General features: G+C 47.0%; 1 protein-coding gene across 1 annotated transcript in view; it reads left to right on the top strand.

The window, feature by feature from the left end:
* Positions 1 to 16,651, top strand: part of Tln2 (talin 2) — a 321,645-nt gene extending 304,994 nt beyond the window's left edge. Inside the window, exons 55-59 of the mRNA XM_048332637.1 lie at positions 8,582 to 8,707; positions 11,739 to 11,801; positions 11,895 to 12,077; positions 13,906 to 14,031; positions 16,222 to 16,651. Of these exons, the coding sequence (XP_048188594.1) occupies positions 8,582 to 8,707; positions 11,739 to 11,801; positions 11,895 to 12,077; positions 13,906 to 14,031; positions 16,222 to 16,350 (627 nt within the window). The 3' untranslated portion in view covers positions 16,351 to 16,651. The remainder of the gene's footprint in view (positions 1 to 8,581; positions 8,708 to 11,738; positions 11,802 to 11,894; positions 12,078 to 13,905; positions 14,032 to 16,221) is intronic.
* The last annotated feature ends 9,002 nt before the right edge of the window (positions 16,652 to 25,653 follow it).

Raw genomic sequence — 25,653 nt, 5'->3', positions numbered from 1 at the left:
CCATACCCCTTCCCATTTACCATTCCAGCCCCTCAGTGGCTGTTGTGGCTTGCACGTGCCCTTTGACAGCCAATTCCACCTTTGGGTACTTGACCCAAGATGGAAATCCAAAATAAAAATGCTATGTAGGAGAGAGGGCTGTTTCTTCCAGCTTTATTTGTTGCAATGAGAGATTGGGCCCTTGAAGAAAGACCATTTATCTCTCACAGCTATTAGGAGGAATGGTTGCTAAGATTATGTAGCTTAAAAAAGATGCTCATGGTATGCTGTATGGTATGGGGGTGAGGTGCACTAATGATACAGACTTGCGTGCTCATGATTACAACTAGGTAAAAAATTACATGGGACCCAGGCACCAGTGGCTCATGCCTGTAATCCTAGCTACTCAGGAGGCTGAGATCTGAGGGTTGTGGTTTGAAGCCAGTACAGACAGGAAAGTCCACAAGACTCTTTTTTTTTTTTTTTTTTTTTTTTTGGCCAGTCCTGGGCCTTGGACTCAGGGCCTTGGCACTGTCCCTGGCCCTGGCTTCCTTTTGCTCAAGGCTAGCACTCTGCCACTTGAGCCACAGCGCCACTTCTGGCCGTTTTCTGTATATATGGTGCTGGGGAATTGAACCCAGGGCCTCATGTATACGAGGCAAGCTCTCTTGCCACTAGGCCATATCCCCAGCCCCACGAGACTCTTAACTCCAATTAATTACCCAAAAATCCACAAGTGTAGCTGTGGCTCAGTGGTAGAGCACTAGACTGGGGCAAAAGAGCTCAGGGACACAACCTAGACCTCAAGTTCAAGCTCCAGGACTTCACAAAAAAAAATATGTATATAATATATGAATATATGTATAAATACATGTTATATATAAATATATCATATATAATCATTAGGATGACGGGGTTTATGTTTTAAAATTTTAGAAAACAATGTCTTAAAAATAACAGTACTTTGGGCTGGGAGGTATAACTCACATGGTAGTGAACTAGTCTGGCATTTACCAGGTCTGGAGTTCCATCCGTGGTAACACAAAATTAAAATAAAAACAGTGGCACTGTAAAGGTAGTTCTGACTGTGGGGTGGTCTAGCGGGGACTCCTGTACTAGTACAGGACCATTACCTTTTGTGTTTAAAGTAAGGGTTTTTACATAAGAGCTGAGGAATCCCTCCTTTTTTGGATGGCGCCCATCTTCATATCACGAAGAGCACTTGATATTTCTAGAACACTTTAGAAAGGTCTGACATCTTCCTCTGTCTGATGACCAGAGGCTCCTGCCACCATCCACCCAAAGCTTTATGTTTTCTTGTGTCCGCCTAGGAGGGCTGTACACTTTGTGAAAACGTCTGCAGGAAATATAACACCCTCCTTGCCTTTATAAAGGAATTCTCGGGGCTGGGGATATGGCCTGGTGGCAAGAGTGCCTGCCTCGGATACACGAGGCCCTAGGTTCGATTCCCCAGCACCACATATACAGAAAACGGCCAGAAGTGGCGCTGTGGCTCAAGTGGCAGAGTGCTAGCCTTGAGTGGGAAGAAGCCAGGGACAGTGCTCAGGCCCTGAGTCCAAGGCCCAGGACTGGCAAAAAAAAAAAAAAAAAAAAAAAAGGAATTCTCCCCTAGTTTAAAACAATTATCTGACACCAAAGCCAAACAATATCTTGAAGTTAATTCTCTCCACCCTTCGTATAAGCTTAAGAAAAATCCCTTAGGGTACTATAAGTAAACAGTTGCCATTGCACTCCTATCTCTGCACTCCTATCTCTGTAACTCTACCTCCCCCTGCACGCGCACGCACACACACATGTCCTTGAGTTTGTCACCCTTTTACAACTGGGGGAGCATGTGTCGTGCTTTGAGGAGTCTCTCCGATCAGGGGGGGATGATTCTGTTTAACCTACTCAGCTAACTACATCCTCGGGTTACCTGTTTTAAACGGAGAACGGTCTGTGGTGTGTGAAGATGATTGTGATACATTCCCTCCTTTGGCCTGGAATCTGTCAGACACAAAAGATAAGCAAATGTTGCATCCCTTACTCCCTTCAGAAGATGGCATAAAGGCAAAAATGAGAATGTCAAGGGCTTGGTGACGTACTGACTACAGTATCGCCGATGGCATCGCTTCCATACCTGCAGACACACCTGAGCTCCACAGTGAGGCTGGGAGTCGCTGCAGTGATGACTGCCCCCCCCCCCCCCCGCAGCCATAACCTTCCATACTGTGCCTATTCTCAAGCTCAGTCAAACCTGGATGCCTTTTCTGCAAGCCTCTGTGTGATATGTTTGATATATTAGGTTGTTATTTAATCCAACTATATATCAAACATATTCCTACAGTGTCTTGCCCTGTCTCCGGGGGTTCCTAACAAAGTTGATAAGGGAACAGGGAGGAACATGCAGGGGAAAAAACAATCACAAGTAGATTCAGAATACAGAGTGCTTGCCACACCGTGTCTTAACCCCACTTCTCATAACACTTGAGACCTGTATCAATATACTGGATGATTTACACTTGACGTTTTAGTTTGACCCTGGTCTTCAACTTATAAGTCAGTCATTTGGAGGCTGGGAATATATAGCTCAGTAATAAACTGCTTGTCTAGCATGTACAAGGCCCTGGGTTCGGTCCCCAGCCTGTGTGCACACACATACACACAACAAAGAAGTCATTTTAATCATTGAGTTTTTAGGCACGTATATCATCTATACCTTCTCTTTCACAGTAACAAAATGAATAAACCAAATTGGCCACAGCAGCTCTATGCAAACCTCAGTGGGGACTAAGCATATCTAATAAAGATCGGGTGATGTGAACTCTACTCCGTCTGCTGGGTTTCCTGTTAAAAGTGAACTTGTCAGCAGAGGATGGTAAATGCTGAGAATAAGCCAGCAATCAGAAAGCAAGTCCATAATCTTAACAGGCTGTGGCCAGAAGTCTGGGATCGCTCCTTCTGGAACAGATCAGGTTTCTTTGGTTGATTATGACCTCAGTCCCAAAGATGAGCCTGTGAGTCATGTACAAGTTCCTTCTGAGTGCTCTCCCCAAAAGATGTTACGAGCGCTGCTCTCTGGAAAGCTCATAGCTCAAGTATTGCCATAATGATGACTCCTGAGCAGACCCAGAGCTTTGTCCCTTGGTGGGGGTGAGGGTAAGCCACAGAAGGGTTTAACGAGGGCCATGAAGCAGGCGACTCTGGCTATGGCTCCAACATGCTCACAGGTGGATGTATCATGACAGGTCTCAGGCAGCAAAGGCAGGGAAGGGATGACCCAGAGAGACACAGGCAGGGCTGGGAGTCCTGGCCTTCCGGAGTGAAGAGACAACTGTCCCTGCAGCTGTGTCCGCCGAGGATTGGCTGTGCGGGTCAGCAGGTGCTCTGCAGAATGGATTTCCAGAGCCTGCCGCCAGTGGCCGCCTTCACACAGCAAGCAGTACCGTAGCCTTGGTTTTGAGAGTCTTCTTACCGTTGTCAGCTAAAATGATAAATCACCTGGGAAAAGTAAAAGTAGGCTGTGGTAGTGTTGAAAGGACCTTCCAGTGAAACCCATTGGTTTGAAGTGGTGCACTTTGCACATTTCTTTTGGTAGTTTTGCTCTTGGCAGCCTTCCCTCAGTACTGATTAATATGGTGAAGGGAACAGGACACTAGTGACTCACACCTTTATTCTAGCTACTCAGGGGGATTGCACTTTGAAGTCAGCTCGAGCAGAAAAATCTGCAAGACTCAGCCTCCAATTAACCAACAAAATGCCAGGCTGGAGGCATAGATCAAGTAGTAGAGTGCCAACTATGAGTGAACAAGAGTGTGAGGCCCTGGGTTCAAGCTGTGTTACAAAAGTAAAAAGTGGGAGGATAAGAAGAGGCCACCTTAGCTGTCCTTTGCTGTTAAGAGGAGCAGTGACTACACTGTTTCTTCTATGGCTAAATCACGGGCTGTGAGCTCATTCGTGTGCTATTCATTGGTCCCAGGCCAAGAGATGTGTGGGAGTGCAAAGAACTGGTCCAGATGACTGCCACCAGTATAGACATGTGGTGGCGTACCAAATTTATCACACTCAGCATTTGAAAGGATTCTGTTCGCCATGCTTCCTACATAGACATTCGAGAACTAACTGGAAATGTGAGTTGCTCTTTGATGTATGGAGCTGGTTGTGATGAAAATGACCAGTTTCTCTTTGGCTCTCAACAAGTCAATCCCTCCATGGAAGCGCTCTCCAGGAGAGAGGCCAGAAATCAGGGTAGTGGCCCTGTGGGTCATCCCCTGATGGTACCTTTGGCTCCTCTTTTGTGAACGTAATTCACAAAGCAGAGGGGGAGGAGAATAGGAGGAGATGCTCCCCTTGCCCTGTACTTGATGGTCCAGGGAGCCATCAAGGAGAATGGCACAGCTGTAAAATATGAAGCAGGAAGGAGGCCAGGCTCCTCTGAGAAGGTGTAGCTCCTACTTATTTCAGTCAGTGCCTCCTAAACAATTTACTATGAAACTGGGCATTAGTGGTTCACACCTGTGATGCTAACTGCTCAGGAGGCTGAGATCTGAGGATCCCAGTTCAAAGCTAGCCTGGGCAGGAAAACAAACAAAATGAAACATGAGATTCTAATTTCCAATTAACGAGCACAAAGCCAGAAATACAGGTGTTGGGTCAAGTGGTAGAATAAAAATGCTCAGGCACTGAGTTCAAGCCCCAGTACAGGCGTACACACACACACACACACACACACACTTAACAGAAGCCTCTCACCTGAAGAAAACTGCTGGGCTGGTATCCCAAGAGGGTATGAAGCCCCCAAAATCACTTGTCAGACAATGGCCTGTGCCAAGTGATCCAAAAACTGGTCTGGTGCTGAAGGAGAAGCTGCAAACAGTGACCACCACCCCCCTGCCATTTTGTATCTTGTTGGACACTGTATCCTTAATTTCCTGCTTTTATTTGTAATTAAATTGTAACCAGAAAGGGGCAAGCTACAAAATATAATTCAGCCAGAGAAAATAGCCTTAAAAAGAAGCGGCTATCAATACTTTATGTAGCAGTAGAAATAATAGTGAAAATAATTGCTAACCATTCATGAGTATCTACTGTACATCCACTGGGCTTTCCACATATGACTCATTGATACAACCAACCCTGTCTGAGAGAGCCATGGGAATGAAGAATGAATCACTGTGAAAGTTAGGTTCTCAGAATCTCCGCAAGGCCAAAACACAAAATAAAACTGAAGAAATGTGTCCCTTTCTCCTCTCCCTTTACCCCTCTCCTCCTCCTCCTCCTCATCCGGTGACGTCTTCCACCTTCACCTCCCTTCTGCTAGCTGGTAGGCACTGCGGCTCAGGGGAAACTGAGAGCAGGGTGCTGGGGCCTTTCACCAAACCACTGGGCTTGGGGAAATGCACTCTCTCTCAGGCTGTAAGAACTGGTCCCAGGAAACATCGAGTGCTGTGTTTTCAGCATGAGAGATAGACAGGGTGGGCACTTTGTCCTAAGCATAGGCCCTGGCAGGAGAAAGACAGAGTCCAGCAGAGAGACAACATGGCTCAACCTGGAACTACCCAGATTCTACCTCCTGACCATCTATCCCTCGGGCCTGCATCATCCCAGTTTTCTTTCCTAAACCTTTCATTTTTAGGGGGCTGGAGGCAGACACTGGTATTCCTAATCAGAACACATAGCTCCCAAAGATAAGTCTCTGCACTTTGTCATTTTGAAAGCATAGAAATAGCATGGCAAACGATAAGTAAATAAACCTAGGAATCCATCAAAGAACATTTTAACAGTTGTATTGCCAAAAAAAGTCTGTGGGTGTAAAAAATATTCCCAAATGACATGTTTATTTTAAGCATGTGTTTTACCAAAACGGGAGGGGGGGGGCGGAATAGGGCAGCGGAAGGCGTGGGACAGCCCTTCAAATTGGCTGTGATGTAATAAAATGAAATTGGTCTGTTAGATTTATAAATACTAAGGCTTCATGTTAAATTTTAAGGAAATTCCACTTTTGTAAGTCTTCAGATTTGGGGAATTGGGAATCTGATCATGGATACTGGTACACTGCAGAGGGTGCCAGGCCCATGGTTTAGCCAAGGTTGCCTGGGACCAGAAATGAGCACCCCCCCCACACACACCCCCAATGCCACTACATCTGCAAAGTGAAGGAAGTACTGCTTCACAAAATCTCACATCATTAAATGTGTGTTTGTATCATAAATATATTGGATACAGAGAAAGAGAAATTTAAGAGCTTCATATAATTTATTTGGAGCCTACATGTAGGAATGCCTTTTATGCCAATGTCTTACAATTCTATCTTTTTTTTTTTTTCTTGCCACTCCTGGGGCTTGAACTCAGGGCCTGAGCACTGTCCCTGGCTTCTTATTTATTTATTTATTTTTTTGCTCAAGGCTAGCACTCTACCACATGAGCCACAGTGCCACATATATATATATATGAGGAATCGAACCCAGGGCTTCATGTATATGAGGCGAGCACTTTACCACTAGGCCATATTCCCAGCCCCTGTCTTACAATATTAGGAAGCAGATTCTATACTCTTCCATTTCAAAAACGAATTCAGGGCTGGGGATATGGCCTAGTGGCAAGAGTGCCTGCCTTATATACATGAGGCCCTGGGTTCGATTCCCCAACACCACATATACAGAAAATGGCCAGAAGTGGCGCTGTGGCTCAAGTGGTAGAGTGCTAGCCTTGAGCAAAAAGAAGCCAGGGACAGTGCTCAGGCCCTGAGTCCAAGCCCCAGGACTGGCCAAAAAAAAAAAAAAAAATGAATTCAATGGAGTTGAATCCATTTCTGTCCTGAATACTTCTTTCTGAGCAAGAATTTTCTCAAAAATAAGAAGACCGTCTCTAGATTCTGTCTTATGACTTAGAAAATGCTGCTGTCATTCTCCAGATCCTCTGGATAGACCGAATAACTTTGTTTTGACCACATGAGTGGTGATGATAAAATGAGAAAGCATGTCTCATAGTTCAAGACATGGCCATTAAAAACAGGAATCCAAGCCAGGCACCCTGTGGCTCATACCTATAACCCTAGCTACCCAGGAGGCTGAGACCTAAGGATCATGGTTCAAAGTCTGTGAGACTCCATCTCTACAATGACTAACAGAAAACCAGGCTAGAGGAACGGCTCAGTGGTAGAATGTCAACCACAAGCAAGAAAGCCAAGCAAGTGTGAGGCTCTGAGTTCAAACCTCAGTGCTGTCCTATCGTACCCACCCCCAAAAAAAGGATCAGGGATCTGGAAATAATTGTCTCTGTCCTGTCTAATGTTCCATACAGCCCCATTACAAAGCTGATTTCGAACCTCTGACGAGGTCATCTTGTCATGGATGTGGCCTGGGCTAGTGAAAACTCATTATTTTGAAACAGAGATTGGAAGGATCATAGTTTGGGGTGAGCCTAAGTACAAAAAAATTTTTTTAAACCATCTCAAATGTTAACTGGGCAGAGTGGTACATATATGTCATCCTAGCTACACGGGGAAACCTAGGCATAGCGAAAACTAACCAATTCAGAAAGGGAGGCATAACTTAATTGGTAGAACTCCTGCCTAGCAAGCATGAGGCCCTGGGTTCAAACACCAGTACTCCTAAAAATAACAGTAATTATGATGATGAATGAATGAATAAAATAAAACAGTTATATGCACTACACACACAAAGAAAATTTTGCTGTGCCCTTCTGCCATCTCTTAAAGTTTCTGTAAGGTACCAGCACTTTGTCAGCATTCTGTGAGCTAAAGACATCTTAACGAAGTTAACCTAGACTCATAGAACGTTAACACCCAAACTGTGATGCTCCATCCACCCCCACAGCCCACAACCACAATCCTTCCATGTATCGCACTTTCCCAAAGCTTCTAACCAACATTTGGGGTTGTTTGCAGCAAGAGGGAAAAAGTGTAGATCAGATCCCCAATGGCCTGACATCTGGCCATGTAACCCAGTGTTTTCAAGGTGTGGTCCTTTGCCTTCCCCTCCCTAACAAGGGGGAATGGGTGATGAATAAGTTTATCACCGTCTTCCTTTCTCTCCCACTGTGGGCCAGTAGCCCCTCGTTACCATACCTCTGCTTAGCCACAGACATACAAATGCTATTTTTTTTTCTTTTACCCATGAAAAACAAGTCTTTTCTAAACTAATAGCCATCTTTCCTTTTTTTCTTCTTTTTTTTTTATCCGATGTTTGAGCCTCGTGCTCTGGAAGAACATGTCACCACTCACTTTTTTTGTGTTGCTTGTTAATTACTTTGATTTGCCTTATTTCTTATTGACAGTGAGTTTCTGTCTCTTTAAAGATACTAGTAAGGGGGAAAAAATAGTTGGTCCTAGAATTTCCTGATTGAAAGTATACAATCTCATGGCTACCAGCTTTTACCTTCTAGGGTGAAGGAAAGGAGTAGCAGATGGAGAAGTCTCCTGACAATAGACTTTTCTACCCTAGGTGTCATTTATTGATGGTTTTTTTTTTTTTAAGTCATAGGCAAATGAAGAGCCAGGTGACTGTGCAGTAAGTAATTGGGCAGAAAGAACTTTTTGTGAATATGAATTGCACATAACATGGTTTTCTTTTGGTTGTAGCAAGCAGATGAGACCTTGGATTTTGAAGAACAGATCTTAGAAGCTGCTAAATCCATCGCTGCTGCCACAAGTGCCCTGGTCAAGTCAGCCTCAGCAGCCCAGAGGGAGCTGGTGGCCCAAGGCAAGGTGGGTAAAGCTAGCTAGCCAGGAGGGAAAGCATCTATGAGGGAGAGCCACCCAGGAAAAGAAGAGGAAGCTTCAGCTTAAGCAAGGGGTTACATGCTGGGCTTCCTACTTCCCTCCCTCCCAGATTGCCTGCCACTGAAAAACTCTGCTTAACCTCCACCAGCTACATACAAGGCCTGGCTTCTGGCTTCACATCTGCTTCATGTTAAAGGAAATGTCCAGGGCCTGGATGAGGCTCTGCTGGTCCCAACACTGTACATGAGATGCTAACTGTCCCAGCTTCCTGGGGAATAACATAGTACATACCCTAGTCCAGACGCTTTAGAATCCTGTTTTGCAACCGCAGATGGCTCTATTTGGCTAAAGACTGTTCAACTGAATGCTGGCCAACTCTGCAGCCAGCATGTTGCAAAGCTGTTGGTTAAAGGCCAGTCTACTTCTTCTCCAGTCACCATGCTGTCTGCATTACAATAGGAACATCTTTGTTGTTGTTGTTGTTTTAATAGTTCCAAAGACTAATGGTACATTAGATTAATTCAGGAGCTAGAGCACTTGTGTGTCCTGTTATTACCACACAGTGTGGGATCACCCTGTCCAATCAGGGTCCTACAGAGAGTCTCTCAAGTGCAGAAACTAGTCAAGTTGTGTGAGCTAGGAACTTTGGTGGCTGTCACTGTTAGCTACTTGTATTTGGTGATGAAAGGCAAGATGGGTTGTGTCCTGTCGTCTAGATACAAAGCATTGTCCCACTACAAATGTCTGTCTTCCCCTAGAAAGCCTCTGTGTCCTAGTCCAATCTACATACTTTGACATTTTTTGTTTTGTTTTGTTTTTGTTTTGTTTTGTTTTTTTGGCCAGTCCTGGGCCTTGGACTCAGAGCCTGAGCACTGTCCCTGGCTTCCTTTTTGCTCAAGGCTAGCACTCTACCACTTGAGCCACTGCGCCACTTCTGGCCGTTTTCTGTATATGTGGTGCTGGGGAATCGAACCCAGGGCCTCATGTATACGAGGCAAGCTCTCTCGCCACTAGGCCATATCCCCAGCCCCTACTTTGACATTTTTTCCAGCCATCATCTAGTTTTTCTCAGTATCCTTGTGGGTGTATATTCCTTCTTTTTTTTTTGGTTGTTGTTATTGTTTTTGTTGCCAGTCTTGGGGCTTGAACTCAGGGCCTGAGCACTGTCCCTGGCTAATCTTTGCTCAAGGCTAGCACTCTGCCAACTTGAGCCACAGCGCCACTTCTGGCCTTTTCTATATATGTGGTGCTGAGGAATCCAACCTAGGGCTTCATATATACAAAGCAAGCACTCTACCACTAGGCCATATTCCCAGTCCTGTGTCTCCCTTCTTGTCAGTAGTGTCACTGTCTTCTTGTCCTTCTCATTTGATACCTGTCCACTCAGCAGAGTGCTGATCTTAACACACAGACCTCAAACACCTCATTGAACAGGACATCCAGCCTCAGAACTTCAGTTTACTTCAACACGAGCAGAGCTTATCTGTGTGCTAGACATTATTCCTAGATTCCAGGGAATGTTCCTACCTTGAGCCTGTCCTGTCTCCTGTCTTCCAAGAAACTTTAGTGTTCAAACATTTGAGCAGTTGGTAAAGGAGGTCTTTGTTGATCTTGGGTAGACTGTAGGATTCCATGAAGGACCTTAGGGTTTGATCTGGCACTGAGCAGGTCCCTGTGATTGCAAGTAGGAATAGAGATCTTCCTCCTTCTAGCCTCCTCTCTCCTCACACCTGATAGAATAATCTGGAATTTCCTAAGACAAGAGCCCACCCTCAATTGTACAGGGAGAAATGTGCCACTCTGTTGAAATGTTTGCCAGAAACTCAGAGCATGGCTTTAAGGAGCACAAATCTGGAATGATTCGAGTTTCTCTTGAGCCCTGAAAGAGGCGTTGGTGGCTTCCGTGTTTCAAATGGGGGAAAGGTCAGCAGAAGACGTAAGCATATAAAGACATTACCAGGCCAAGCCACTGGTGACTCATGCCTGTCATCCTAGCTACTCGGGAGGCTGAGATCTGAGGATCACAGTTCAAAGCCAGCTCAGGCAGAAAAGTCCATGAGATTCTTATCTCCAATAAGCTACACAGAAAAAGCCGTAAGTGGCACTGTGTCTCAAGTGGTAGAACATTAGCCTTGAACAAAAGAAGCTCAGGCACAGTGCCTAGGCCCTGAGTTCAAGCCCCAAGACACACACACACACACACACACACACACACACACACACACACACACACATCACCAAACCATCATTCCTGAGCCATTTCCCCAAAACACTGCCAGTACCTATACCAGGCACAGTGGTACATACCTGTAACCCAACTACTTAGAATGTAGAAATAAGAGAATCACAGACCCCAGTCCAGCCTAGACAAAAAGCTTGAGAGAATATCTAAAAAGTATGAAAGCAGAAAGGGCAAGTGGTAAAGCATCTGCCTAGCAATCATGAGGCCTTCAGTTCAAACCCCAGTACTTAGCGCATGCAGGTGGCGCACACCTGTAATCCTATTTATTCAGAAGGCTGAACTCTTAGGATTGCAGTTCAAAACCAACCCGGGCAGAAAAACTATATGAGACTCTAGTCTCCAATTAACCACCAAAAGGGGAAAAAAAAGCCAGAAGTGGAGCTGTGGCTCAAGTGGTAGAGCTCTAGCCTTGAGCACAACAATAGCTCAGGGACAACAGCCAGGATCTGACTTTAGGCCCCTGAACTAACACAAAAATTTTTAAAACACACTGGTTCCACTATCCCCCCCCCAAAGCAACCACAATAAATAAACAAAACAACATAGTAGCCAGCAGCTAGTCAGAGGCTGTTCAGAGCAGCTCCCTTTGCCCCCCCGTGGCTCTGGCATGGAGACAGTGGCATAGTGGGTAGCAGTTCAGAGAGGGTGTTTGAGTCTCAGGCTATTGAGGTTGGTAGAAGCTACCAGATGGGCAGGGCAAAGAAGAGTCCCCGGGGTGCTGTGTTGCCCCCGTACCTACCGGCTCTCATCACAGATCTCCCCTCCCTTCTCCAGGTGGGCTCCATCCCAGCCAATGCTGCAGACGATGGCCAGTGGTCCCAGGGGCTGATTTCTGCCGTGAGTCACTTTCTCCTTCCTCCCCCTGTGCTTTGTGGAGGCCCCAAGGGAAGGTAGGGCCTTGGGTTACCTCTCTTCATTGCCTATCCTCAGGCCCGGATGGTGGCAGCTGCAACCAGCAGCCTCTGTGAGGCTGCCAATGCCTCAGTGCAGGGACACGCCAGCGAAGAGAAACTCATCTCATCCGCCAAGCAGGTGGCCGCATCCACGGCTCAGCTACTGGTGGCCTGCAAGGTGAAAGCCGACCAGGATTCAGAGGCCATGAGGCGGCTACAGGTAATGGTCACTGATGCTGGTGGGAAAGTACTCCTGTTGGAGCGGGTAAGTGTCACAAAAGGGGACAAGTCTCACTTCCTTGGCATGACCCACCAGGCCTTCCATCAGCCAACTCCGTCCTGCCTGCCAGCCTCATCCTCAGCCTCGTGAGTCCATGCATTCCACATCAGCTGCCTGCCGTGGTCACCTCCCCACCTGAGCCTTCCTGGCTCATGGCTTGGGGACGCCGGTTCCCTAGAGTGGCCTCCTGCCAGCCCAGCCTGACAAACTCCTATGTGTCCTTGGTGACTTCCTTCTGGAAGGCCTCTTTGATTTCTGTGATTCAGGCATTCAGTTCCTTTTCTGTTTCTGCCAAAGTCCCTGGCCTGGCCACTCTTATGGTTCTTGTCACATGGCATCCCTGCTTTATTTTTATTTGCGTCTCATACCACATCGTCTTTGTGGCATCTGTCATCTGTCACATGGCGCCTGATTCAGGGGAGACCGCAGGTCACCATATGCTTTAGCAGAAGGTGAATGTACAGGGGATTTATGAACGGGTTGTTCAGGATGCCCAGAGAACATGTTTTGTGAAAGTGACATTTAAATATTTCCCAATGCATATATGTTTTTCTAGTTGTTTTGATTATAAAAACACAATGAAGGAAACGTTTGAATTTTTTAAAAAAATTACACAGCCTCGACATCGTCACACATCAAATAGCCGATGGTCATCTGTTCCTGTCATTACTGACATACCAGATGACTCTGTCTGGTTACGAGCATAACAAGATACATCCTGCCCCTGTTTCACTTCACATGTTAGCATGCACATTTTTTTTCTCTCTGAGACAAGGCTCCATTCTTCATGACTCATATGTAACGGTTGCATGAAATCACACTGCTGAAAAAAATGCCATAATTTCCCTGTACTTTGCACATTTCGTTTGTTCTCCAGTATTTCAAAAATTTCACTATGATTACGTGTTAGACTGTAGATTTCTTATATTGCTAAACCCTATGTGATATATAAGTCATGAATCAAATCATAAGGCACAGAAATACGTGGACAGTTGTACCAAAATTCAGAACTGCTTTGACTCTGGAAGTCCCGGTGTCACAGCCCTCCTGAGTCTCTCCAACCAGCCTTCTTTACCTTCATTTGACTCTTAGGATAAGCCTATGGGTGTGGGAATTATACATTTCTAGCCCCTTCAGCCCCTCAGGATGCCTTCTGGGCATGATGCCCACTCTGGATAGTGACTGTACCAGGTGCTGGGGTGCAAAGATTTGAGATCCTGCTTCTTCCCCCAAGTTGTCACTGGCTGGGAAGGAGACAGTGTGGTCAGCCAAGAGGCCAGCCCAGACCATGCCAGGAGCCCTGAGGAAGGCATGTGGGTAGAGCCATGGCAGGCCAGAAAAAGTGTTATCTGAGCCAAGTCCTCAAAAATGTGCTAAATAGGATGAGGACAGGGCACCATGGAGGTGGCCCGTGAGCAGGCTTCTGTTAACAACACATACACATACACACACACACACACACACACACACACACACACACACACACACCACCTTGCTGTAGTCATTTATTACATGATTGTAGTCTCCCTCAAAGGCATGTGCTCCTTGGAGGCCAGGAACTGTGTCTCATTTGTGGATGACCTGTGGTTAGGCAGGTGTTAGTGTTGATAAAGTTGATGGACAGATGGACAGTCAGATGGAAGCTCACTGGCTGGCACATCTGTGCTATCACAGGATGACAAATTAACTCCTAGACTCAGGAACTGTGCCTTCATTGCCAGACCCAAAGGTTGTGGCTAATGATAGGATGTGCCTCGTCCCTCCCCAGGCGGCAGGTAATGCTGTGAAGAGAGCCTCAGACAATCTCGTCCGCGCAGCCCAGAAGGCAGCATTTGGCAAAGCTGATGATGATGATGTCGTAGTGAAAACAAAATTTGTGGGAGGCATTGCTCAGGTAAGTGACTAAATCCAGAAATGTTCATTCCCAAGGTGAGTGCTACTTTAGAACAGGCACTCAAATAACAGTGACTTAAACATGATGGACGTATATTTCTCAAAGATGACATAATTTCTTTGTGTCTAAGACTTACCCCCCCCCCACACCCACACACATACCATCTTCCTTATTTTCCATGATACCCCTGGCTATTTGGTTGGCTCAATTACTACCTCCATCTGCCAGGAAGAGGGAAAGCAAAAGGAAGGGGAGGGCATGACCCTGCAATTGCATACACCACTTCCTATCTCATACTATTGGCTAGCAATTAGTCACATGTCCAACCTAGCTGCATAGGAGGCTGGGAAACATAGTGTTCTTTCCCTGAGTAACCAAGTACCTAGCTAAAACTCAGGGAACAGAAATTGGAGGTCAGCAATGTTACCTCCTAAATAAAATGATAAATTTCGGGCTGTTTCTCTCTCTAGCCATTTGGCCCCACTGAGAGAATGGATGGATGCTTATTCTGTCTCTGAAGTTTCGTAGGTAGGAATACATGGGACACACTTCTGCAGGGTTGCATTGTCAAGTATGAGAGGGAGGAGGAAACTCCAGGAAGCCAGACCTACTGGTGTTTGATATGTGTTAATAAAGATCAATTATGTGGGGTTGGTTTTCTTTCTTTCTTTTTTTTTTTTTTGCCAGTCCTGGGGCTTGGGCTCAGGGCCTGAGCACTGTCCCTGGCTTCTTTTTGCTCAAGGCTAGCACTCTACCTCTTGAGCCAAAGCACCACTACCAGCTTTTTCTGTTTACGTGGTGCTGAGGAATCGAACCCAGGGCTTTGTGCATGCCAGGCAAGCACTCTACCACTAAGCCACATTCCCAGCCCGTGAGGCTGGTTTTCTTATCAGCACTGGAAACGCTGCAGTAACTCCTTCCCCATGCCCTCACTAGCTCCTCTGAACTACTCCACCTGTTCAGCTGTACAATTTTGGGTGCATTTTTACCTAACTGTATATTCCTTGGTGCCCTTCCCATTAGAAGTTCCACTCAGAAAAGCCTGTGATCAAATAAATCTGAGCAACACAGCACTTAACACCCACACAAAACTTGTAAGCCCTGGGAAGGCTATGAAAAGGCCCACAGAAAAGGAACTTTCTTGAACATAAGCTTACTGTTGCCACATAATAACCTATCAGCTAATATACCTCAGGTCACACCTTAGGAACATGAAATAAACATAGCCTTCTGCATCTAGCAATAGGTTCTTTATCTTTGGATCAACCAACGGTTGATTGAAAATATTTAGGAAACCAACTATATCTGTACTGAATGTGTATGGACTTTTTCTAGTCACTCTTCTCTAAGTACCATGTAACAACTATGTACATGGCCTTCCTATGATAGTCTTTCATGGGGGTGGGATTGAAATTTGAAGGCAGGGCCTTAGGCTCTCACTCAGCTTTCTTGCTCAGGACTGGTGCTACTACCACTTGAGCCACACCTCCAATCTGGCATTTTTATGGTTAAGTGAAGGTAGAGTTGCACAGGACTTTTCTACCCAGGCTGCTTTGAACCTCCGCCCTCCAGATCCCAGCCTCCTGAGTAGGCTAGAATTGCAGGAGAATGCCACCAGTACCTGGTGATACTCAGTAAGTAGAGATAGGCTAAAGTGTACACGAAGATGAACATAAGGGCGTGTGAAATACTACACACATTACACAAGGGCTCTGAGCATCCATGAATGTTGCTGTATCTGAGGAGCCCAGGAACCAATCCTGTTGGATGCTAAGAGCTGACACTACCTGGAGGCCACCTAATGCTTGTGGGTACCTGCTTTAGCATCGACACACCTGACCCCAATCTTCCTCCACCAGTAGAGTGACTCCAATAAGCTGGACCCACACCTCACAGCTTCAGGTTCCTTGTTGGACAAGTAGGACTTTGACTAGGACATACTTCATAGGCTGCTGGGAAGGTGACCAGACAATCCATATGAAGTGCTAACACCTCAGCCAGGTGCCCAGGAAGGAAGCCACTTCCCAGAAGTAGCTTGTTTTCTTAGATCCATTGAACCACTGACCTCCAGTGCCACGAATGCAACTCCTCAGCGCACAAGTGTCCATTTGTGGCAGGGGCCGTGGGAGAGAGAACGATTTCCTAAGAAGTGTTTCGATGCATCTTGCTTGTTGCTTGCTTGCTTTCTAGATCATCGCAGCCCAGGAGGAAATGTTAAAGAAAGAACGAGAACTGGAAGAAGCAAGGAAAAAGCTGGCGCAGATCCGCCAGCAGCAGTATAAATTCCTACCCACTGAGCTGAGGGAAGATGAAGGCTAAGACCAGGCTTGGATGGCCTGCCCCAGGAATGGCCCCACAGGCACTGGACAGATGGTATTCCTGAGAGCTGGGCACTTAACCTGGGAGCAGCTGCCTGCCTCCCTCTGGGGGAGGAGCCCAGAGCCTCTGAGTCTCCTTCTCGCTCCTGTCCTGTGGGCACGGGCTGCATAATCATGACGTCACACGGTACAGTGTCCCACCCAGAGCTCTGCTGCCGCCTCCCCTCAAACCTCACTATATCTCAAGAGAGAGGCGTGCACATTTTTTGTGGACTGTTACCCAAAACAAGAAGTCAGTATTATGACGCTCTCAGAAACCTTTGCTTTTGTTCATCGTCCTTTAGGCCAGCTCTGGGGCCTCTGTGAAATCATCTTTGGGGGTTAAAAAAACAAACAGTGGCCCTGAGGACCACAGGTACCACGGACACCCAAAGACATCCTTCTCCCTTGCAAGAGAAGATGGAAGTTAAGAGTTGGACATGGTGAATCAAAGCCAGGAAACACAAACCTAGGTGAACTCTGGGAGGGGCCCTGAGGTCCTCCCTTCCATGTCTCGAGCACTGGCTCACCCAAGGGGTAAAGAATCTTATCCGTTTGCACGCCTTCTTGCTTCCTTGTGTAAGCTCCTTGTACAATCACTACCCATCTTGTATTGTGTGGCCCAGAAAAATCAAGCAGTTCTTTTTATTTGTTCCTCCATTCCTCCAAAAGGGCAGAGTTGCGGGAAGCTGGCAGGGCTCGGCGGGCAAGAGCTGGAATAAAACACATGGGCTCCTTACCCAGAGGCTGTTTCGGTTCCTACAGATACATGCATACCAACAATGCCCCCCAGTGACAATCGTGCTGTGCCCCTATTTAAGGGGTTGGCAGGGTGTCAGTTGAAAAGGGATGGCCTCCATCTTCCAGGCCCCCGTCCATCTCTCTGCTCTTAGGAGGCTCCAACTTCAGGATGGAAAGGAACCTGTTTAGAAATATATCACCTTTCCTCCCTCCCAAGAAGACATTATTATTTTTCCATATCTTCATACTCCTAAAGTCAAGATGCACCTTAAAATCCACATGGGCCCTTAGTGATGATAGCTTTGCTGATGGTCACAAAACTGAAGATGTGTAGGGTTTCCGAGATCACACATCCAGCCTTCCAGTCTTCCCTGTTTCTTTCCTGTTCCTTTTCCAAGCCCTCCCTCTCCCAGGAAGGGCATTCTAAGAGCTTGAATTTCCCTTCATCTGAGCCACACATGGCTTGTGGAGAAAGCTTCATGCTAGGCAGAAACAGCTTGAAGGAACCGAGGGAAGAGGAGAGTTAACGGGGCGCATGGTTTGGTTTACAGGACTGCTTAAGGCAGGTATCTGTCTCCTCCCTTGGGATGGGACACCCTGTCTTATGTTGAATCTGCCCTTCTTCATTTCAAAATTCCACCCCACTGGCCCTTCAGTGATGTCACCTGTCCACCTGTCTCAGGATCCTGCATTAGCAAATCCTAGCCTGTGCCATGGTTTTCAAATATCACTCGGCTTCCGACAGCTCCCCATATTTATGTGGTACTGTTGAGTGCTGCACATATTAGAACCCCTTTGTTTTTGACAAATAGAAAACTGAGTGTCAATAATGGAGATGTAATGTGACTGGATAGCAGGTAGAGAGTGACTTGGGGAGCTGAGGGGGGTACACCAGCTCTGAGGGAGGAGGGGTGCTGGTGTCTGCTTCTCTCGGGGAGAAGTCCAGTCTTGCCTACCCTTGACGGTAGGGAGAACAACTCTTCCTGCCTGTTCTTCGTGGGCATGAGGCGTGGTACATGGTGCTTCCCAAGAGTTCAGAGTCAAGATGTGCTAATGACATCAAATAGCAAGGCTCTGGGGAGGGTACCCAGCTCACTCTCTTTCCTCTAGGCGGGGCCCGGCACCCTTCTTCCTGTCCCCTGTCTCCTGCTGGCATCCCAGGAGCAAGGCAAGAGCAGGCAGAGAATTCTCTGCCCCTGTCTCAGGGTTGTTTCAAACCTTGGCTGCATTTAAAACTGGAAGAAACTCTGGAGACAAACCAAGTGGAATGGCCTACCCTTTGTGTTAAAGAACAATTGTTTATAGGACTTGTCTAATTGCCCTCCTGTGCGGAGCTGGCTGCTGCCAGAAGTTTCTGAGGAGCTGGTTCCCAGGCATCACTTGGTGGTGTTGGCCTGTATTTCTCCAGCCCCTTCTTGCCTACCTGCATATAAGTGCGTGTGCGTACCTGGGTTGCATCTTACCTGGTTTCATGCAATGCCTGCAAGTGGTGTTTGGGGCATTATTTAATAAGTGTCACTGAAAGTGCCTGGAGTGGAGCAACTGGCTCCTCAAAGGGAAAGAAATGAGTGAATGGGGTACATTTGGAGTATAAACTGCCAGAGCATCTCACAGGAAGATGGTTTGGGGGTGAAAGTGGCACAAGCCTGGAGTATAGAGACGCAGCCTCCTGTGTGAGGAGCAGGCGTGTGGAGGGGTGTCAGCCCCAACAGGGGCACTAGCCTGGGCCTTTAGACCCTTAGGCTGGTCTTTGTATCCAGAAATTGCTAGTTCTGAAGGTTAAAAAGAAAATCTGGATTGAAAGCACCTGGTGATTCGGGAGTTTGGAGTTGGTTCTGCCTTTTGGACGTCTCTAAATTGGCATGCGAAAGCTGCGCTCCATCAGGCTACTCTCATTTATCTCTCCCAGTGTCCCGTCCCAAGTGGCCTTGGAAGTTGGCTTGACCCAAGCAAGTGCTAATGCCCTGGCTGATTGTATGTCAGTATGGGTGGGAGGGAAACAGAGGCAGCTGTCCAGCCTGGAGTCTTCACAGGCCTTAAAGCTAAGCCAGCCCTGTAGGCCCAGGCTTTGATCCCAGAAAGCCCTCTGTGCGTCTCATCCTAACCCGATTGCTTTCTGGGTATTTGGTCAACCAACGAGTGGATAAGCAACAGAAGCAAATTCCTAATGTATATTTAGAAGAAAAAAAATATTATAACCAAAATTTACCACACCTTAAGAATGTACCCTACCTCCCAAATTACCAAAAACTTCACAAAGGAACCGAGGTAAAGATACGCTCTGCTCCCAAGAAACTTGAAGGTCTCTCACTGAGGAGCCTCAGTTTCCCTTCTCGGTGGATAGTCCCCCAAATCTCTCCCACTTCAGAGATTCTGGCTCCGGCATAGCCAGACCCCCAGCATGGACTGTCCGGTTCCTGCAAGAACCAAACCCTCCGCTAGCCACGGGGATGTCTGTGTCTGAGAGCCTTCATAGCACCCCAGGAATCTGGAGAAAATAGTCACTGCATGCTGAGTATTCCCCCAGAGTTTCCGAACCCAAAGGTCCTGAGGGCCGCAGGGGTGGCTCACGTCCAACCTCTGCTTGGGAGACCCCCTGCGGGCAAGGAAGCCTTCCTAAGGGAAGGATTCCACAGGCAGCTCTCTGAGTCTGGCTTGGTGTGTGACGGCAATAGTCATGGGAAATGAGTGAGCGGTGGAGCTTCCGTTGGTTGAGGAAGAGCCGTTGCTTTTCTAGAAAGTGGGTTTGATTCTATGGCCTGTCCTCCGGGAAGCAGGAGCGTCGCTGTGTGAGTCCCTCCGACTGTGTCCCCTCATCTTGCAAAGTTCGCCACGCGTGGGCTCCCCTCAGCCGCTCATCAAATGGCAACACCACCCGGAAAACAGGAAAGTGGAAACCTCTGCCCTTGTCATAATGTCTAATCACATGAATTAATTTATCTAACCACATAAATTATTTTTTTTATTCATCGGAAATAAACTTTTAAAGGAACAAAATCTGTGTGACGGTCTCATGGCGATGGAAGGAGGGAGGAATGCACCTTTATCTTGTGAGAGAAATTCCATGTAAACAGGCATGTTAAGAGAACACAGAGAGCCAAGTGCTGGTGGCTCATACCTGTAATCCTAGCTACTCAGGAGGCTGAGATCTGAGGACCATGGTTTCAAAGCCAGCCTGGGCAGGAAAGTCTATGAGACTCTTATCTACAATAAACTCCCCCCCCCCCCCCCGAAAAAAGGCCAGGAAGTGGAGGTGTTGGTTAAGTGGTAGAGTACTGTCTTGGAACTCTCTTTGCTCAAGGCTAGTGCTCTACCACTTTGAGCCACAGCTCCATTTCCAATTTCCTGGTGGTTAATTAGCCATCAGAGTCTCACAGACTTTCCTTCCTGAACTGGATTTGCACCACAGTGCTCAGATCTCATCCTCCTAAGTAGCTAGGATTCCAGACCTGAGCCACCAGCACTTGCTTGAATGGGGCTTTTGACCATATATGTCACTCCATATTGGAAGAGCACATCTAAATCCAGAGCTTGCACACACACACACACACACACACACACACACACACACACACACACACACCCCACAACTCTAGGACCTGCCATGGAAAAGCTGGTTCACTTCTGACAGCTGACACCAAAAATGTCACCTCCATCCCACCTTCCTGTTTGAGGGGGACAATGCTTGGCCACAAGCCAAGACTTCTTTCCAGGACAGCCAGACTTTGGAAAATGTGAGTTTCTAATCTACAAGAGGGAGAGATGTCAGAGAATCACCATAACAACCAGAAGTGTCACTGGTATCTGCAATAGAGTTTAAAAGAAAAATTTTAATAGTATTTTAGGATCTCCAAGCCAACTGATGATACAGGTGTTTCTTTGACTTACTGAGAACCATAATGGAGCTAGAACTGACCACCACCAAAACACAGATGAGAAGCTGGGAGGTGCAGACTGGGAGGTGGGAAAGGAAGTTGTTGGCTTGGTGCTATTTAGTCAGCCCAGCCCTGGAGAAGGTGGTGTGGCCATTTGCAAAGGGGCCCCGGAGACTGCAGAGACTGGAAGTAGCAAGCATGGCATTGGAACCAACAGCTAGCTGGAAGTCACGGTGTCTGTGCACAAAGTCCAGCCAGGCCAACCCAGCACCTGCTGTGCACAGAACATTGTGCTCCAACCTATTTCCCAGAGAAGGTCACAGGGCAGGAATAGCCAATGCCACCAGGGGCCTGAGGAAACAAGGCTAGGCCCTGGAGGTGGGAGGAGCCTCCGAGAGGAGCGTAGGGCCCCATGCATGATGTACAGGTTGGGGGCAGGGTGGGGGTGCGGCTGCAGACTGCAGGATTGAATGTGCAAAGACCTAGGTGTAAGGACACACAATAGATGATGGGACTAATGAGAAATCCACTGAGGCTGGAGCTTGGGGCTTGAGGCTTGGAGAGGAGGCAGCAGGGACACGGGCCTGCAGGCAGGGCAGTGACCTTACTGTCCTCATCCTGGCCGGCTTTGGCCACAGGGGGCAGTGTGGTTCCATGAGTGACTGACAGCGAGGCCCGTCTTGATTCCCTGCAGGGAAAGAAGACCTTTCCTGGCAAAAGTTAAGGATCAAAATCTAAGTTTAAAACTTTGAGGTTTCTTGGGGCTTTCACGACAATCAAATTCATTCAATAGCTCCAAAAAGACTATTTTATACATGATGTCGCCTTTGTTTTTGGCCTTTAGGGATTATTATTAATAGAAAAACTGGTATTAGTATTATCCCAGTACCTCTCTTTTCACAGTGCTGGGAATTGCATTTTTAGGCAAGTGTTCTCCCACTTGGCCTACACTTGCCTACCACTTGCTTTCTGCTGTGTGTGTGTGCGTGTGTGTGTGTGTGTGTGTGTGTGTGTGTGAATTCATGGTGCACATATGCCAATCCTAGGGGTTTGAACAAAGGGCCTAGACACCACTCGAGCCACAATTCCACTTTCAGATTTTTGGTATTTAATTGTAGATGGGTGCTTCAAGGCCATCCCTGCTTGGGCTAGTTTTGAACTTCTGTCCTCAGATCTCAGCCTCCAAAGTGGCTAGGATTACAGGTCCATCTCCCAGTTTGCTTGAGACAAGGTCTTGGTGCTACATTTGCTAAAGCTGGCCTCAAACTTGTGATCATCTTTCTTCTGTCTCCTGACTAACAAAGAGTTATAGGTATATGCCACTGTACCTGGCTAATTCTTCCAGGATATGTTGAGGGACAAATGCCCCAGAGATGACACTAGTGATTCATCAGAGTCCTCTAAAATCTCACTGGAATTATCATCTGCCCTCCAGCACGCTCTGTCTAGTGTTACTAGGTACTATTTCGTCTATGCAGCAACCTCAGGAAGTTCACAGACACATGATCAAATCTTGTCACATATAGACTCCCAGTCCCTAGGACAGAGCCACGGAGCTTATGAGATTGTGAATAAAGATTGCTGTCAGGTGGTGAACTTTTGTTTATAACCAGTGTTTATGAGGTATTGGAGGATTTGTTATTTTAAACTCTGATTTCAACTTGAAAGACAGTAAAAAAAAAAAAAAAAAAAAAAAAACGTTTTTTGTTCTTAAACAGCTGTCACCCACCACAGCTGTCTCCTTCCTTCCCCATCCCACCTCCCACGTGGCTCTCCGTGGCACAGGGCAATGCCATCTGCCCAAAATAGTTTCTCTAAAGATTGCTTTCCTCTTCTAAGGCTCCCTTCCTAACACAGCTGCTTATATATAAACTTGATCCAAATTCTCCTGAACCCCCTTCGTAACTCTCCCCATTGCCCAGCAAAAGCCAGAAGACGGGGGCCCAGCCTGGAAGCAGATGCTGCTCGAGCTTTGCCAGCACCTCAGATGCCATAAGCTGATCCCTCCAAAATGGAGCCCATGACCTGGATTCGGAAGAAAAGAAGGGCGCTGGAAGATGGTCAAAGTTTCCTCAGACCCACAGCTTCCTCCTGCTGCCCCCTTGCTCTAAAGGGCACTTTTTTTTTTTTGGCCAGTCCTGGGCCTTGGACTCAGGGCCTGAGCACTGTCCCTGGCTTCTTCCCGCTCTGCCACCTGAGCCACAGCGCCCCTGCTGGCCGTTTTCCATATATGTGGTGCTGGGGAATCGAACCGAGAGCTTCATGTGTAGGAGGCAAGCGCTCTTGCCACTAGGCCATATTCCCAGTCCCTAAAGGGCACTTATAATTCAACCTTCCAACCTTTCTTTCTTCCTTTGTCTTGCCTGGAAGCCAAAAGAACATATGTAGGCTTTGGACTTTAGAACAACATGGCTTTTAATCCATCATTTACCTATTAAGCCATCATTGGGGATACAGGATAGACATTGTATCTAACAGCTACTCCCTACTTCCTTACAGAGTATAGCAGAGTTTGGGGATCATTGACCTCAAGCCAAGACAGGCCTGATTGGATCCAAGGTAAGACAATTCCTGCTTTTGATGAGTGGTTGTGGATGGACGTACACCCTGGTTCTGGCCAAGACAGAGAAAAGAAATGTCTGCTGGAGACAGCCACCAAGGTAGTGTCAGGATAGACCCCACCCCAAAGATGGCAGAGGGAAGACCATAAGAATCCGCATCTCTAGTGAAGCCAGAGCCCCTGCTGATGCAAAACCACAGCCCTTCTCCAAAGGGAGTAATAGATGCTTCCACCACAACGGATTCAAGTGACTCGGAATAACATGTTCTTCCATGCAAAAGGTTCCATGAATGTTTACAGTCACAGAACAAAAGAAAGGTAACGCATCAGTAGCAACTACTTGCGCGCAGGCATTCAGTACAGCAGAGGGACAAGACATCTCTAAGTTTTCACTGTTATAACAGTCTGAGCAGGTGCTGATCATTCATACTTGTGATCCTAGCTACTCAAGAGGCTGAGGTCAGAGGATTTTAGTTCAAAGCCAGTCTGTGCAGGACACTATATGAGACTCTTATCTCCATTGAAGTAGAGCTGTATGTAGCTCAGGTGGTATAGCGCTAGCCTTGAGCACATAAGTTCAAGGATAGTGCTCAAGCCTTGGGTTCTAGCACGTGTACACATGTGCGAACACACACACGAGCACACCCACACATTCTCAGCTTTAAAGAAGCTAATGGTCTGCCATGTTTACCAATATGTTCCAAAATACTCACCTGGTGTTCACGAAGATGTTAGCTCAGATATGAAGATTGGTAGTAGCTAGCTTGTAAGGGTAGCAGGTGTAACTCAGGATGGTTTGGGCTCTCCATGTGCCACATTCCCGTGTGATCTGTTCAGAGAACCTCAATTCACACTCTAATTCTTCCAGGCTTCCTGTAAGGTCCACTCCCAGGAGGGCTCCATGCAGGTGCCCCCCCCCACCTCTTTAAGTCTGTGCCCAGTACTTGCATTACCTAGGTAACTGGCACACCTGGAGGCAGTTACCTCCCCCTTCTCTGAGGTCACAACCAATCCACCTGGCCATATCTCCCGCCTTTCCCTATATAATCCAGCTTTCCTTTTCTCTCTTACTCTCTCCTGCTCCCTTTCTCTCTTTCCTTTTCTCTCTTTTTCCCTTCTTCCTTCCCATCTGTCTCCCCATGCCTCCATCTTGTGTGAGCTGGCAGTTTGCTCTCCCCCCGGTAAACCCATCTCTGCCTGAACCATGTGGCGGGGTTCCTTTCCTGTGAACCTTATACTTCCCTCTCCAAACACTTGACTGCTCTGTTTAAGCCAGCCCAAACCGACTTACATCGAAGCCTTGTGAAGAAAGTGCAGCAGGCAGCTGGTCACATAGTATGCCAAGTTTTGTTTCCTCCTTGCCTTCACACCTACATAAATGCAATCTGGAGCTGGGTGCGGGTGCTCACACCTGGAATCCTCCCTACTTAGGAAGCTGAGATCTGAGGATTTCAGTTAAAGCCAGCCTGGGCAGGAAAGTCCGTGAGACTCTCATCTCCAAAGCCAGCCAAAAAAGAAGTGAGAGAATGCCAACCTTGAGCAAAAAAAGCTAAGGGACAGCACCCAAGCCCTGAGTTCAAGCTGCAAGACCCACATTAAAAAAAAAAAAAAGCAATATTGGAAATACTGTACCATTCAATGAATCCAAGTCAGAAAAAGACATACTTAATCTCTAACTTTGACGCCAGTACACCAAATACATTACCGGAAAGTTTAGGGCAACTAAACAATCTCAGTCCTTATGTTTGACAAGTGAAGCATTCAGGCAAGACACAATCATAAGTAAAATAATAGACAAGTTTATTAGAAGAGAAATAATAAAGAGGGCCCATGACACGCTCGGCCATGCTATAGAGGGGGAGGGCCGCTCACACCATCGCTGCATCTCCAGTCTTCCTCCATCTTCCTTCTTACCAAGCTTGGAGAATTCGATGGCTTTCTGTCTCCAGTAAAGTGGAGATCCCAAAGATGAACTGGCCTATCCTTACTTCCTCATTCTTTTATCCTTTTTCACTTCCTCATGCTTTTCTAGCCCTCGGCCACCACTTTGTGGTCTAGTAGGCTTAGGGTTATCAGCTTATCCTGCCAT

This window comes from Perognathus longimembris, chromosome 23, assembly GCF_023159225.1.
Source record: "Perognathus longimembris pacificus isolate PPM17 chromosome 23, ASM2315922v1, whole genome shotgun sequence".
Taxonomy (NCBI): Eukaryota; Metazoa; Chordata; class Mammalia; order Rodentia; family Heteromyidae; genus Perognathus; species Perognathus longimembris.
The sequence above is the reverse complement of the archived record's forward strand: the minus strand, read 5'-3'. Positions and strand labels throughout refer to the sequence as shown.